Raw genomic sequence first — 17616 nt, 5'->3', positions numbered from 1 at the left:
TGAGCAGTGGCAAGCCATGGCTGCTTGGGAAATGCCGGTGCTTGACTGCTTCCCTATTATTCAGAAGTTGAGGGAGTATAACACATGGCCTTAGCCACCGGGCATGGCATGGGCCCGTAGTACTTGGCACGATCCAAAAGCTATAGTGGACAGAATTGCAACAGTTTCGAAGGAACAAAAGGTGCGACAAGGAAAAGGAAAAGCTGCAGTGTGTGCTGTGTTGGGAGCATCATTGGTTGCAGCTCAGGAGAAGGAACTAACTAATGATGAAACAGTTAAAGCTTTGCAAGAACAAATAAAAACCCTGCAGAGCCACCTAACCGCTGAACGTAACACCACTCAGCGGCTCCACGTGGCTCTGTCAGATGCATTGGACCGTGAAAAAATTTTACAGTCCAAATTGGTGGAAAGGGAACAAGAATCTCATGATCAGACAGATTTTGGTTCTATTCCGGATAGTGAAAGGGGATTTGCAAGCGTGGCACAGTTGGCCGCAAAACAAGAACTGAGACCCTTGTACCTGGTTAAGGAATTGGGAAGTACTCGAAAAATATTCTACCCTGAAAATGAGGAGATAGTGATGAGACCACTGATTAAGACCGAAACCTCCACCAACAATGGCCAAGGTGGGGGAGCTCTGCAAATTACTATCCGAATGGTGCTGTACTGGGCGGCTGAAAGGTCAAAAATTGAGGAAAAATATACCAGGCTAGCTTATGAAACTGAAACAGAGTATGTTTGGAGGGTGTCGCTGACTGGCGGCGATCACGTCTTTTTGTCGGAGGACGAGGGTCAGGGATACTGGGGGCCAGGGGTTTTTATAACCACCGACGACCCGAGGGAGCCATGGTCGTTAACAGGTTGCCTACTGGGCGGGTTTGGACCCCTTGGGAAGGGGGGATCCGGTGTGTATCGAGACCCTGACTGTAAATTATTTGACCAAAAGTTTGCAGAAGGCTGCTTGTCTCCAGTGAATGCATCATCAGCATTTGGTCCCTTGACAGCTTTCCCTGATGATGTTAATTGCTAACCCTGATAGAATGACTCCCCTGATTCAGAGGGTTTCAGGATTGCCTGATTCTTTAAAATTCTATGCAGTACAACTACAGGATCGTTTGCGGCATGCATTAGCCACACAAGGAGGGAGATGGACCCAGGGAGGGCGACCCATGACCTGGGGAGAGATAGCCCAGGAGTTAATAAGTTATGGTAGAAGGATGGAGGTTACAGGGGGAACTGTAAAATCAAAAACCGCTGTACGGAGAGCAGAACAGCGGGCAAATCGACACCACTACCACCACCACCACCCCCCCCGCAAGCCTCTGGGGAAAAGAGAAACTTATTGTGAGTGGAGGGAATAAAAAAGGGGGTTCCCCAGGATGTAATGGATGGTGTGCCTACTATGTGAATGAATCTTCCTATTCTACCCACTACTACAAGATTACATATCGCAACCCTGTGAGTTGTGCTCTTATACAGTCCAGCTGTGCCTGAAGCCAGCAGAGTTACACAACACACTTGCTCCTTGTAGTCCTGCTAAAAGAAGGAATAATTCATGCTGGGGGAGCATGCATCTGCCAGGCAGCTGCATTTCCCTGTGCACACGTGTGTGCAAATCACACCCATGTCCCCTGCAACCAGGCTCCACCGCCACCTCTCTAATAACATGAGGGACAACTTGCCGCTTGCAGCCTTCAGAAAAGGCAAACGCTAGTGGGCTCAGGTTTTACAGATGCCTGTACTATGGGTTTCCAGGCAAGAATACCCTTCTCTAAACCAGGAATTAGCCCTGTGTTTTTAATAACAGTCAGTGGGCAAGGTCAGAAAATGTAGGACTCCAATGCAAAATACATGCTCCAAAGTAATTTCTGGCTGCTACCTGGAATGCTCCCTCATACACACTATCATTTTATCTTAAAAATATGTGGTTGAGTGATCATCTAGAAATCTGCCTAGCTTTTGTTTAATTTTTTTCAGTCTTCCTTTACATTCTCATGCCGTAAACAGAAATATTTTGTCCTATTTGGTTAAAATACTGTGAAATACTATCACATACTCACCTTCAGTCTATTTTTTAAATTGTTCCGATGAATAACAGGAATGAAATCTGAAAGACCTCCAAATCCAGGCATTAAGAAATATGCTTATCATGACAAATCTTTACTGAAAAATTAAATTTTTATTGAGTGAAACAATTGCTTTTACATTAGTACTTCATTATTTCAGATAGGAATAGTTATACTTTTGCCATTTGCTACCATGTTATAGTTTCCTTGTCTGCAAGATTATGTTGTATTTCATCGTTCCACTCCTGAAATTAAAACAAAGAAAGAGATGTCCCCACACTATGACTTTTCTTCATAAAACTAAAAAAGACAACTCTAGAAGGCAAAGTTACAGCAGTCAAACTCCTCTCATAAAACTGACGTTGCATTTGGTAAGCCTCAAGCTGATCTGGAATTTAAACCCAGTGGATTTTAGGAGACAAAGTATAAAGTAAAGCACTATATGCTTAAACCTTTTGTTTTTTCAGTTTGTTGGATCAAGAATTACACACTACAATGTGTCGATAATTCACTGGAGCTCGCACACATATTTTTCACATTCTACCTGTCTTTGTGCATAATTTCTACAATCTCTTGTCTTGTCAAGTTACATCCAGCTGTTTGCCCTCTCCACCCAAGCCCTATTGTGTGATTAAGCCTCTTTTTTCTTTTTCTTTAAAAAACTTTTTCTTCAAAAATCTTTTTCTTCACACTTTCGGAACCTACTTGCAAAGTTTCATTAACTACTTGCATGATTTATACAGCCTCACTGACCTGGTTTTATTTAGCATGTTTCATTACCAAAACAAACAAAAAAAGTTATCAGAGATTTGCAGCTGACCCTGAAGTGCCACAAAATTCCTGAGTTTCGGCCTCAGAATTTTATTCGTTGCTGAGAGAAAATAAGCCCTATCTAGTTTTAATCCAATAATAATGTTTTTTTATGGTCACTCAGTTTTTCTAAGTAAAGGCAGGAACAAAGGTGGAACATCGATGTGAAGAGCATCAGCGTGAAGAAGTCCTTCAGAGGCTGCAAGGAGCCTTCCCTGGGGCCCAGGACAGCAAGCTGCTGTGCCCCCTGCTTACATCCCTGGGAGCTGAAGGCAGAGACCCCTAACTTTTACCCTAACTGGCAATATGAAGGACCAAATGTAAAGGGCTCACCCTCTAAACAGCATTATCATTATTATTTTTATCTGCCAGCATCTCCTCTTCTTAGAATGAAGAAAGGAGAATATGAAAAAGGCCACAAGCCTTGAGGAAAGAAAAGATTAAGTAAAAGATGTTAAAAAAAAGTATTCTTGCAATGAAAAGCTCTAGGCTGTAGTTTGGGATGGCTGCAGCAAGCGGGTGAGGTAGGCGCACCGCTATGGCAGAGAGAGAAGGCATCTTACAGTGCTTGCTGATGAGTAGCTGCTCAGTCCAGCAATGTCAGGCCACGTGCTTAATAGAGCTAAAATCTGTACAGTCTATGCCAAGATTAAATTAAATATTCTCCTGGAATCTACCATCTCCTGCACCCATGTGAACTGGATGATTTAAGCAGACAGATTAGAATGCATAGGATAAATACATGTTAGCAAGTTTATCAATGCACATGTTTTTGCCCTCCATGTAATGCATGATATATAAACTAACAATAGTCAAGTGTAACACCTCAGATGTGCCATCAGGAATGATATCAATGACAAAGTGATTTCAGCAGCCGTGGGAGTACAGATGTCTTACATGGTCACACAGCTTATTAACAAGTGACACTAATTAGAACCTATTTCTGAGTGCTTTGCCCCACCTCAAACCAAAGTAGCAGTAGAAAAGGCTCAGGAAAGTGCAATGGATGGTGTCAAGCATGGAAAGGCTGCTATCTAAGGAGATCAAATTGACTAGGATCTTCAGCTTGGAAAAGAGGCAGCTGAAGAGAAGTATGAGGGATAAAATCATGATGTTAATATTTCTAGAGACAGATGAAGTTCTGAGGGGTGTGGAGGAGACAATGTTAAATCACACCTCGGAACTGCTTTTCCTATCAGAAAAAGCAGGGGACACGTAACTAGCATCTTAGGAGTTTTTAAGACAAAGCAGACCTTTTCCACAAAGAATATAATTAAATTATGGAACTCGCTGCTGCAGGATTTTATAGATGCCAAGACTATAAATGGGTTAAAAACAGCATTTAAAGGAATTAACAGAAGAATCATAGGCAAGAAGCAAACCCACAGATACAGACATAACCTCCATCTCAAGAGGTCTCCAAACTGCAGATTGCCGTAAATGAGGAGGTATATTGGAAGATCACTGTCCGTGTGGGCTGTTCATATATTTTTTTACATGCATCCACCACCACTCACTGTTAGAGACCCTTCCTGAACCAGTAGACCGTCCACCTGACCCAGGCTCAGCGTTCTCTTATAAAGCATAGTACCGATTTTTTAAGTGTCTTTTAAATGCAAAACCATATGAAGTCCATCTGTCCACCTAGGGTTTCATTAGTCACGCTGCTCCTTCTTCTCATTTGAGATAGGCAGAGGATTATCTAATATGTTGTAATTAAATCGGCATTGCGCTGTTTCTGTTGTCAAGACATGAGTCACTTTTTCACGCACAGATCTGATTCCAGCAACACAGTTGCAAAGGCATCTTTTCAAACTCTTCTCCTTAACACTGGATTAAATTTTTCTTCTGAGCTAAGCTGTCAGCAGAAACTGCTCTGCAGTGAGTGGCAATCAATCCAGCCTTGTCTCTCAACAAGTTAAGAGTTTTGACATAGTGTGGTTCTCCCATAGAGGTTTGCTTATGAAGAGGACATCTAAACGCTTTTTAAAAGCGTACTTTTATTAAAATCATCCACTTTTAGAAAGAAAAGCTCTATCTAAAGAAGCAGGCTGTTTGCTTCAGCACCTCTTGAAATTTCAGTAATATTGCCACGTACGCACTTGGGAAGACGTATTTCTTCAGTTTCACTTGACATTTTTCACTCCCTAATGTAGAAAGAAGTGTCAGCCAGGACTTGCCAGGAAATATGTCTACTGGTACACAGCATACTATCTCAGTGGAGCATTAGCTGTTCAGCAACTGGTTGCTTATCTCTTGCATTTCTTGAACAACAAGGATTATGTATTATTCAGCTGCAGTATGAAAAGGATAAATATGATACATTTCCCAGATTTCATAAAAGTTAAAACAGTGAGCGCAGAATAAAGGGATTACATTATGCAAAAGAAAAAGTCGGGATCAGTATGAAGAAAATATTTACTAACAAAGATGCCTACTAAATGGCTGAAAAGTCCCTCATGGGAAGAGGTGGAGGCATCATCATGTGAGATATTTAAAACCAGACTAGACAAAGCATTCATCTCTACAGGGGCAGAGGAAACGGATAAAATGACTTATTAGGCTTTTTTCTACCCATCTCTGATTTCTATGATTTAATACATTTTTTTAAAATGCAAACCACATTTGTAAAACACAAGAGGCAGAAATACAATAAAAGGATTTTTAGTTGTAGTGTTGCCCAACACAATGAAACTTGATTTAAAATGAAATTTATGCTAGCAATTCAGACTGCAAGATGACTTTGTTTAAGGTCTAGCACTGAAAGCTTTGCTACTGCCACACACTTCTCTAAAAAGATGATTTGCCATCCCTAGACTGGGGATTTATTCTCCGTGCCAGAACTCTTTATAAACTGTGACGGTTCAACTTTTGACAAGGGGAGCTGATGCAAAAGGCAGAATGGTCCTTTACAGAAAAGCAGTGTAGTACGGGGTTTGTGCCTAAGGTCTGGCAGACTTACAAACTCCCTGAGGAATCTCCAGCACTAAATATTTACTGATGTCACTCAAAGGATAACATCTAATCTGCTAGTATGAAAGTAAAAGTAGACTCTCAGAACAGTCTCTTTCCATCACTTTGAATATTTTAAAATGATTTCAAAATTCTCAGTTCTTCTTCCCCTCATTTTTTTTTTTATCCTTGAAGGCACTGCTCTATTTAAAATAAAGTGCACTGTCTTGCTTTTGTAGAAATATGAAGAAATCCAGAAAAAAAAACCCTGAGAAACCTTAGGATAGTTAAAATGAGCCTGTTTAAGAATGGAACACTGTGGACCTTTCACTACACCCACCATCCACGCAGGAAGATGAAATCATGACGTACAACTGCTGTACAAGAAATCAAGATGCACAACTGAAGTGAACTGTCACAGAGGTAATGCAGGGGAGGGTGTCGAGTCATGGTGGCCCTCAGGCTTGGGACAACCTCTCACTAATTTTGAACCAGCAAAGGCAAGGCAGGATGTAGCCACATGTCTTCCTTGCTTTGACATCAAAACTGTTGGAACAACCTGCTGCCATTTCCCCTCTGCACCCTGTTCACTCTCGCATCCTGGCTGCAATTTGCCATCTTTTCAGTATTAATCTTGTTTTGCTGGACTGAGCTGTAAACTCAGTTATAGTAGAAAAGGTTGTTTCATTTCTAAATACTGTTTACCCACAGTTCCATATAGCCTTGTCCCAGCGCAGGGGGCAGAAAAGTAATGGGGAAAAGTGAGTTGAATCTAACCCTGGAAATGGTTAGAATTAGGAAGAACAATGGTTCTGTACCCTAATAACAAGGAACTCCCTCAAACACAACCATCCACCTTCCTGTGAACCTCCTCAGTTCCCCTTCCTCTGGTTGAAGTGGTGTGTAGCCATTTAGCTGGAAAGCTGTGTTTTCCTGTACTGTACTTGTCTATTTGGCTGTGTGCTGCTGGACTCATCTATATCTTCAAGTAATAAAGCCCATTGGGAAGAGCGTCTATTCTTGGACACATCGTAAAATGCTGGCAAACCCTGAAGCTTGCCAATAGTGTTATCAGGACAAGAGTTCACCTATTTTAAGTGTTTTATATTAGCATATACAGTTTTGCAGGCATATAATCAATATAGTAGGACAAAGCTCACAATGCAGCTAAACCAAAGACATCAGCCCTTATTTTGGTCAATCCTGTTTGAAAGATTGTGGCTTTAAATAGTTGACATAATAGAGGGAGTATGCCCAAATCTAAGGATCTCTTTAAATTACAAAATTCAATACTTTACCATTTGGAAAGTAAAAATACTCAACTGTAGTAGCAGTAGCAAATGACTTTTAATTACCAAATGAATTTTAAAGCCCAGAAGGGTCAGTATGAAAAGCATTAAAGTCTGCTTGCAGCTCTACCCCAAACTCCTTATTTAAAACACAGCCCCTTTGTCCCAGGCATAGACCCCTCTCTGCTTTGCACAGCTTCTCAGCCACAGCCCACTCCCAGCCCCAAGCCTTCACGTCCTGTTTATGAACCCGCAGGCCCTGCTTCCCATATAACCCACTCTCTGTTTAATTGCCCTTTAGGCTCTGGGCTCAGGCCACGCTTGCAGAGCTTCATCCCTCACTGGGTCCCACTCAGAGGAGGGTCCAGCTCAGCACATCCTTCCTATGTTGTGCCCAGCGGCTACTACTGCATCATCCTGCCCCAGCCCTCAGGGGATACCACTGTATCACGCTGTAAACGAGCAGCTGGTGAGGATACAGTCTGCATCCATAGGATAAGCAGGAATTAAAACCAAAAAAATCTCATTTGGACTAACTTAATCCTGTAGTAATGAATTTATAACACTTGGTACCCGGTTGAGTCACATGTCTGGGCAAAGGAGGAATAAAATCCTACTGAAAGGGAATTGCCTTGGTGTGCAGGCAGTATTTTACGACCACAGGAGCCATTACTCTCCAAGGAGAGAAAAAAGTCACAGAAAGGGAAGGAAATGCAGACAGGCAGGTATGCAGGACTTGACTCTAGCCCCGTTTACAGACTTCAGCAGAGTTATTCCACTGCAGAGGACACGAGAGTTTTCAGTTCTAAGTCTTAAGGATGGTGGAGAATAAAAATAATGAAAGAGTAATATCTTACGTTCTTCTAGTCTCAGTCACACAGCAAATATCTTCTCCACAAATAATTGAGATTTAGACCTTCTAGCAATTCTCAATGGCCATATTGTAAGTCATACAGAAATTTTATGAGACCAAAGCTGTAATAATGTGCTCTGGCTGAGCGGCAGAATAGCTATACAAACACTATGTTTTTGCACGCTTGCATTTTTGAGTGGATTAGTATTGCAGCACAGTCTAAAATAACAGCATAAATTTAACGGGCTGGCAGTCTTAAAAGTAGTGAAGTATAATAACAGGTGTATTTATTTGTGCTGTGACGTGTAACTAATACCACTGTAATCGTGCCGAGATTAGGCTCTGTTTTAAAACAGAGTACAAAATACGTGGTGCTGGAGCTAAGATAATCTTAATCAACTGAAAATCAAAAGCAAAGGACAACAGGTAGCACTGTAGACATGTTGTGCAGAGGCAATACATATATGTCACACATTTGCAAAACCTACTTCCTCTATTAGCTAGCCCTTTATTAGAGACACTATATTCAGACAAATTGAACAAATCCTAAAACACATAAATCCCTAACACTACAAATACAACTTTTCCCAAAGTTATGAAGTACTATAAAACCACATACTTTGCAGTATACCAGAACTGGAGATGATACCTCTTCTAATTATATGTGCTTTACCACAAACATTAAAAACAATTACTTAGGAATAGTCATCTCTAGGAATTCTGAAAATATTTTAGCTATAATTGTTATCAAGCCATTACAGAAAAGTCTGAAACATTTCCTTTAATCATTCAGTACATAGCTCCATAACTCCATACACTTGAAAACTATAATTTTGCTATAAGTTTTCTTCTTACATATGTGTCTATATGTACATACACACACATATATATGCACTGTTATAAAATAAGTGTTAAGAAAAGCAGGACCTTTATATTTCCACATTTTTCCCTATGTTTGCAGTGGGAATGAAACTGTGGATACCACCTGTGCCATCTACAAAAATTGGACCAGCTTGACTTCAAATCCTCTTGACAGACACAACAACCACTTATGCTCTGCTTTTCCCATCAGCATTTTTCATTCTTACCAAAGTTGGTTTGCTCTAAGAATATATTGTTAGGCCATACATTCAGTCTTCACGCAACAAACCCCTCTCCCTCTTACACTGCCTTGAAATTACTAAATCTTGTGCCTGACCTAAAACCCATGCTTGCACTGCCCAACTCCTCCTTCTCAGTTTTTACCCTGCTGTGCACAGGAAAATGAGTTTGCAGCTGTGGTGTTGACTAGACCTAGTTATACACAGAAACATTAAATATTTCTTATTTTTGTGCTATTCCAGTAGTTCAAAAAGTAGCCTAAACCATGCAACATACAAGCAAGCCTTACAGGGCCTGATTCTATTTGTGGAATGGTAAATCATCAGTAATTCCTCTGAACTCAACTAATCAAGACATGCTAATTGCCACATCTAGAGTGCCATCAACTCACAATGGTGACAGAGGGAGTTCAGGATATTGAACATTTTAAAGGACTGTGCGTTAAACAGAAACCTTCCCAAAGTCATAGTACCTCCTTACAATGCTCATTCTGTGAACTCAGAAAGCAAAACAACCCCCAGTTAACTGTTTCAGATTTTTTCTGAAATTTGTATTAGTGATTGAAGGTCCATTTCCTAATGGTTGGGAATAAAAGTCTATCTTGATAGCTAAAGTCACATAAGCCAAATTCTCCAGTGTAGCTACCACAGAGTAGATGTGCGTGAAGCTGGTCAGGCAATTTGTTAGGAGGACTAATGGGTTGGAAATGTGATGTGGTGGAAATGCTGGGAGGGAGGGTAAGCACAACAGAACATAGCTAGAGAAGTCTGCAGAGTTCTGAACCCTCAAAGGGAAGCCTAAGGTGTATGCACACTGAAATAAGTACACCTAGAGAACAACATATGTGTGGCTGGGTCCCTGGAAGTACTCATTAGCAGGAGTATCTCAGAGGCAGCTGCAACTACATGACAAGTAAAGTGGGCTTCAGTCTGGGAAAAGTGTTTTCGAGACATGTTTTTAGCATGGTAAAAAAAAGGTTCCTCATGTCGCAGAATGCAAAATATCTGTAACCATGGGCCTCCCACAAATATTTTTGCTATAACAAGAACTGAAAAAAGCAGTGGTAGCTTGTCTTATTCTTCTTATAATATTAAATAAGTTATTTCATTTGCTATATATGACAATGAATGATAAATAACAGATATTCCAAAACACGAGATGCTTTGGATGAAGAGATGCTGTACTTTGACCTGGAAGGTGCCTGTAACACTAATTTCTTCTTCACGTCTTGACTGACGTGATCAAGCCAACAGAAAGCAAAGGGCTACTCATTTGAATAGTGGCACCAGCAGCCAGCACCAAGTTTGGCAATTTTGCTTTATCCCTTTCTACAACTCAGCCTTTTAAAATCAGCATGTAAATTTTATTTCCATTATTTAGCTTAAAAAAAGGAGAGGGGGGGGGAAAAATCAAATCAAGTAGAAAAAAAGGACCATATAACTAGGGCCACTGCTTCCATTTAGTGGGATGGACAACAATAAGAATAAATAACAATACAAAGACAGGATAAATCAACTATGCTACACATGTGGCAATACATCTTATTTTACTGTATTTGTTATCAAGATGACATGCAGTCTAGAACTTCATGGCAAACACACTGGCAAAAGCCATAAACCATGAGAATAACAAGGCTCGAAGGAACAAGGCTTACAAAGACAACCCCAAGGGTGACTTTCTTAGATACCAGCAAATAAATCCCTAAAGGCAAGGAACTGAAGTATAGCAACCCTAGCAACCACACTAGCACCCGAATTGAGGTCTGGAAGAGCAAAGATGTGCAGTTCCACACTGTCCAGTTGTGGGACACAGTTGCAACAGAGTCAAAACTCGTAGGCCTGTAAAATTCCACCACGGGGGTTGAGTTCAGAGTCTGGGGACTTTCTCTTTGTACTTCCATGATCGTTATAACCAGGCAATTAGAAGAAGTGTGAGAAGGGCTAACCAGGGATGCCAACCTTTTGGGAGTCAGCAACAGTTCCGTTGGGTTGTCTGGTAGGCACTTCTTTCCCTTTCCCCCACAAGCTAAATTCAGAAGGATGTTGTTGTCATCAGGAAGACTACTAACCTCATCGTCTGGCAGGCACGTTTCAAACCTGCAAAACGGGCATACTATGACTCCTTGCGGGGAATCACCGAAGTCTATGATCTTGCAAAGGCATTTGGCACATACTCTGTGACAACACTCCAGCACTTTCGGTTTTCTCTGTCGCAGGTTATAGCGGTTGTAACAGATCTTGCACTCAAGCTCATCTGAGCTCTGGGTCTCCACAGACTCCTCTGGCAGTTGACTGGTCATTTCTTCTGATGGTTTTTAGCTTGTGGAAAGAGGAGTCAAGGGACGAAGAGGTCACTCGGGCTTATTTTAGAACTTGTTCCTGATGATCATATCACCCATCTCAAACAGGAAAAGAGGAGATGACGTTGTTGAAAATCATCAGTAGGCGTCATCCATTTTCAGCTTCTGCTAGGGATTCTGCACTGCATGTCCTTTACTCTGAGCCAGGCATCCATCTGAAAAAGACGACATGGAATTTTTGTGGAAGAAAAGAAAAAGCTGTAGCAGGTGAAATACGCAAGTTCCACTTTTTACAAGCTTAGCTTCCTTTGCTAAAAATACCTGTAAGGTAGTTTTTTTCTTCGGCTTATGGGGCCTATATAGCAGTCATGCTGATAAAACTTAGTATCACACTGCATGCATTTGTTTTAGACTTGTAATTTTGACTGGCTCAGCCCGTGAAGTTCTCAGCAGAAGCTGCAATCTAATCACTGGTCTGTGACCATTTGTTTAAACCCTGGTTTCCTAAGGAAATGAGACCTGACACCTGGAGCTTTTTGTCTTTCTCGGTAACTTGTGAACCTGCTGTCCAATTTCAAACAAATCAGCAGAGGGGCAGCAGTACCGAAGATAACTAAGTTTCTAAAAAAGTAGTGAACGCTGGCAGTTGGGTAGAGGAGAGGGAGAGGTTTTTATAATAACTACCATTTATCCTGGAGGGCAATGGTCAGCCAGCTCACACCCAGCCTCTGCTCTGAACAGGCAGCATGCTGCTTGTTTCTCAGCCAGAGAAGAGGGCAACACAGGGGAAAGCTGGTGATACTCTGGGGAAATAAAGAGTTTTGGGGAGTGGAGTGGGTATGGAAGAGGGCTGGGGTTATTGTAAAGAGTTATGTGGGGACCTACGTCAAATTTGGAAAAGATCAGGCCTTATTCATTTTGCTGCTTCTGGAGCAGCTCATTTCTGTGTCTCCAGCTAGCAACTGAACACAGATTACAAAAATGAGGGTTCTTTAGCTTGCAACAAATGTCTCCTTTAATGTGTGGATGCTAGGGTGAAGGCTAACATGTCTCTCAAGGGCATTTGCCAGATGCACTGGCTTTCAAGTGTTTCATGGCTGTGACAGCTGTTTCACACCTCAGCTAAGGAGAGGCCCGTGGCATGCTTGCGCTGCTGCACTCCCATTCTGCACAGTGTTTTTGCCACCAGACCCATCAGCCTCGCTTAAACAAATTTATTGTCATATTTTGTAACCATGCATTTTCATGACTTCAGGAAACAGTCCATGTATTATAAACAAAACATTAACCAGGACTATGTACTTTGGGGACCAGCATTTACAAAACCAGCGCTATCTGCCAGAAGATAAAAACTTCTTCCAGATTCAGGCATATGCTTGCTCACAGAGATGGGTGCGGCATTGCATTTTGCAGGCTTTCAAACTCATTCCTTCACTGCTAGAGTAGCAAGGAACTTGTCACAGTCAAATGATGGGGGTCAGCACTTGTGTCCAGCTGCCTCTTGCAATATCAATAAATATGAGGCACACGGAATATGAAAAAAGTGGCCTATTTCAGTAAACTTGTTTCTTGACTATTAATTTTAGTAAATGTTTGATTCCTTTCCCTTTTCCTTGGGAAATTTTTACTCGCTCCTAGCATTCAGATCTTTGTCCTTTTCTTGAGAACGAGGCAGGAAGTTCTCTCTTTTGAGCAACATGCTCCTTCTGTCAATACATTTTACCTGCCAACCATTAGGTACAGTGAAGTCTCTTTCATGGACCTCTTGTTCCTACTGTGCTTTAAGGATTTTCCATTCTCTCTCTTAACTTTCTGCACAATATAACTTCTATAAGTAACATAATTTCTAAAACTCACCTCCTGGATTTTAAAACAAAGATGTTATACTTCAGACAATGCAGTAATGAAAAAAACATGACAACAAACTGAAGAAAAAAACATATTTCTCTAAGAATTTATAACAGACATGGCCCCCTCCCCATTCAATTTTCTTAACTTTTTTCCTGCCTCTTCCAACTTATTTCTTTAGTGCTTTAAAAGTTTTCATCTCTGCTTTAGTGTTGTTTTTATTATTTGTACTGTGACTATATTTGTGGGTGTTCTGTTAGGCAGGGCAAACACGAGAAGGTTGATCCATAATTTTCAGAGTGTACAAGTTAAACCTCTTACAAGAGACAAAAAGTACATCTTTTACAGATCTTATAACCTATCCTTTATCCTTCGTTACACGGTGTGCTTCCGTATTCATTTCTACTACTCTTTTTATTTCATTCCAAATATCATCTTCTAGAAGACTTTTAGGCATATATAAATGTCATGAGATGTTAACTTTCCAAAGGATGAAGAAACCACAAAATGGACCTAAAAAAAGTGAAATGTCAGCCTACAGGAAGGCAAAGCACCGCTGAGAAGTTAAGAAGCCAAACAAAATAAGCAATGGTTTTGAAATTTTACACCTTGAGTATCATTCATCTTCTGTACCTGAGGTGACTTAGGATTACTAACATGTTCATGCTTCACAGCTAAGGCTGGCAAATGTTGTCCTATGACATAAAACTAGATTTCTGATTAACTAAAAATCTTCCAGAAAATGTGTCTGCTTCTCATGGAAAATCGTGACCTTTCTCTGAAAACTCCCAACTAGAAAATCTTTGTATTTCAGTGTTTATGTTTCTAATGACTAGTTCCAGGTTTTCACAAAAAACAGCCCACTTTCCAACCAGTTCTAGTCGGACATGGATCACCTGCCTGAATCAGTTTTCAAACTGGAATTATTTTCCCGGTTCTGTCCCCTTTAAGTGGCCAAATTTAGCATTAATACAAGGAGTAACAAATCCCTGGGACTAGCAATGTCCCAATTGCTAAATTGGGACCATTAGCTTCATTTACAGAACATGATCCTCCTATTGTAGTTTCTGTCATGAGCTATTCTACAAATTGTTTTCAAATTTTTTTTTTAATGTACTGTACAAGACAGAGCTACTTTCATCATCTTTCTTCACAGAGTCTCTTCAAAACATATCCATCAGTAATAAAACATCATTGATTGTTTTTTCTTTGGCTAAGTTTAGATGTTGAATTTCTCCTTATGTCTTCTAGTGTAATTACTGCTTACTACTATTCTTCATTTAGACATCTTTTCCTTTGAAAGTTAAAATGTAATCACTAATTCCTATTAATGCTATTCATACATTTTTTACCTTCTCAGCTCTATAGTGGTTTTAAATGCTTCCTCTGTGTTTTTTGCTTTCCTGATTTCTTAGGGAATTTTCTATTTTTCCTTCTCAATACCCACTTTCCTGCTCATTTTTTCTCTGCTGAGAACTGACACCTTTTTGAGCTTAATTAATACTGCCCTGCTATTATATACACCACATATACTAAAAAGTTCTCTGATCAGAGACTTATTAAAAATATAAGAAAACTGAGGATTTTAATTAAATTTGACTTCAAATTAGCCCTATTTCTTGAGAAAATGACACATTTCTTGAGAAATATGGCCAGCTACTCCTTCAAGCAACTTATGTCAAAGATTTTCTAGCTTGTCTTTTGCATGTCTCCCAGGTGGGTATTTATTGGAAGCAGGCAGAATAAGGAATTAAAGTAGGGAATAGATTAACTGCTGCCCCTCTGAATCCTGGTCCCCCACCAAAAAGGTGGCAATTCACATACTTCTGTTTGTTCTGTGTTGAAAGGAAGAGAAGCTGCAATACTACACAGAAAAAAGGGATTGTGTCTGTGTGTTCACGTTTTGTCCTCCTCTTCTCTTTGAGCCACTTTTTTATGATGCCATGAGAAGGTATGTCCCTATTATATGCTCCAATGCTCCATTAATGTTTGGGCTTTTTTAAATATTGGGCTGCGATCTACGTGTTCTTTCTGACCTTGACATCCAGAGGGCAGTCAAGTAAAAACTCCTGAGTGCAAATCCTATGATGAGTCTAACCTCTTCCACCTCAAGTACAAAATTGCTATTGACTTGAGATCAAAGTGAGGTCCCATGTCTATTTTTAAAGCACTGTGTTTATTTTTATTAATTCTGATATTTTTCATGACTTTAAACTACTCCTTATGTCCAGTTTTCCACTTGAGCTTATTTATTTTTAGATAGAGTTGTCTCACCTGCTTGTTTGATACCAACAGACACAAGTTGTAACTAGGGAAATTTCAATTAGGTATTAGCAAAAAAAAAAATTCACAAGGTGTTCAAACACTGGAACAGGTGCCGAGAGAGGTGGAAATGAAATCTCCAGCGTTACAGATATTGAAAACTTGACCAGATACAACCCTGGTCAGGCCACTCGACCTTGGAATTTGGCCCTGCTTTGAGCAAAGGGGACTGGACCCTTGCTGGAGATTCCTTCCAACCCAAATTATTCTGATTCTATGTTTTGGTATCCTGAACTCACTTTATGTGGTCTGTTTGAGAAGCTTTGTCCCTTACTGAGTAAGGAATCAGGCTGACAGTTGCTTATGTAGCTAAACATCTCTCCTAGATAATAATTCTTTCATTTAATATATGAATTCCTTTTTACAAGAAAGCCTAGACACCTTCTGTCTTCCATAGAACCTATCTGATGGGATCAACACAATCCAATTGCAGAACTTTTCATTCCTGTGTCTATTATGGAGCGCATAGCAGCTTTCCGAACAAAGTACAAACTACTAGACACGTACAATGATAACAGCATCCACTGCAGTTTATCTAAGAACAAGCACATCTGTTATACTACGACAAGCACTTGTCTTTTGTAAGAGTTCTGTCTAAGCACTGCAGGAGTGAATCCATCATTCCTGTTCACGCCATGTTCCTGCTGCTGCTTGAGCTCTGACTCCCTCTCTTCCCCTTCCTGGTGCCACCTGTCCTGTACCTTGCAGATTCCTCTACCTGACCCTTTTACTAGAAAGGGAGAAAATCTGAAGACAGAGAGGCGTCTTCTGGATGGCAGAAGATCGCCAGCGGTCCCCACTGTGCTCCAGCTGACTGCTGGAGGGCACTCCCAGAAGCAGGGGGAATATGCTCCCTTGAGAGCAAGAGGCGGCCACCCACAGAACCAGACTGAATAAATAATAGCAAGCTCTTGTGTGTGACCCCAGGTATGGCCGGACGTTGTGCAACGGACTACACCAGCCTGAATAGGCCACTGTTCATCGATCCGTTTTCTACTAATCACTGCTGCGTTGCAGACTGCAGATCGCAGGCTTTCATCCCAGGCGTGGAAAGAAAGGTGAATGGGTTGTGCAACATGTTATGGCCCCTCTTTGCACTCATCTATCAAACACTGCGTAGACAAAGTGTTCCTACGAGAGGCCAGAAGCAATTAGTTGTAGATGAAACTCTCAATATTGGAGCTCAGTCATGCTGACAGGGCAAAGTAGATGGGAAATTTGTGCTGCTTCTCCCTAACGAAGGATCATCCTTGCCCAGTTTATCAAATCAACCTTTTATCATTCATCTCTCACACTTTTTTTCTGTGAAGGGAATTTGCCAATATTTCACATATAACCTAAAACGAATACATGAGGTCAGTAATTAACTTCCATAAGATATCATCCATGGAGCTGCCCAACGTGCGATATTTTCAGAGGTTTTTAAAGTTTCCTCTAAATGCAAGCCAAGTGTATTTACGGAATAAGAGAAGGAAAAAAATATAGAGAGATAAATAAATACAGAGAAACTTACTTTCCAAGAAAAAGAACTTCTTGCAAAGGTTCACTTGCAGGGAACGCAAGAAATGCCTATTCGTCTCCACAGGGGCAAAAACTGGTGGAAGGGAGGGAAACAAAGTTAGTAGAGCAGGAATACAGCTGGGAGACTTTTCAGTCTGTTTTCTCTAAAAGAGAGGAAGTAGTCCAACTTCTCTAGTTTGGATAGAAATACCCATGTTAAGATTTCTGTTTAGAGAAATATATTGGGTAAATCACATTTACTAAAATTATTTCTGTAAAATAATCCAGAGTTATCTTTACAGATCTGTTGTTGATTTTAAGCCTCTTCCAATATTATGCGCTAAACACTCTGAAGTGCTATCTCTTCTAGCAACCACATATTCACAACTGTTAGCAATTCACTCAAAAAAAAACCCCAAAGCAAAGCAACTAAAGAGATAAACTGTGCTTTGAAAGAAGAGTTTTAAAAACATATCGAAATACTTTCCTTCACAAATCTCATAGAAGCTCTTTGATCACTTCTACTTTTCCAAACAAACTGCAGTCTCTTCTCCAGCACAGACCAGAAAGCAACCA

General features: G+C 40.6%; 1 protein-coding gene across 1 annotated transcript; it reads right to left on the bottom strand.

The window, feature by feature from the left end:
• Positions 1–10632: 10632 nt before the first annotated feature.
• Positions 10633–11370, bottom strand: RNF182 (ring finger protein 182). The gene has a single exon (XM_050892677.1). It carries the CDS (start codon positions 11368–11370, stop codon positions 10633–10635), a length of 738 nt encoding a protein of 245 aa, XP_050748634.1.
• Between the last annotated feature and the right edge of the window lie 6246 nt (positions 11371–17616).

The sequence above is a fragment of the Gymnogyps californianus genome, chromosome 2, assembly GCF_018139145.2.
Source record: "Gymnogyps californianus isolate 813 chromosome 2, ASM1813914v2, whole genome shotgun sequence".
Lineage (NCBI taxonomy): Eukaryota > Metazoa > Chordata > Aves > Accipitriformes > Cathartidae > Gymnogyps > Gymnogyps californianus.
Note: the sequence above shows the minus strand (reverse complement) of the source record. Positions and strands in the feature narration are given on the sequence as shown.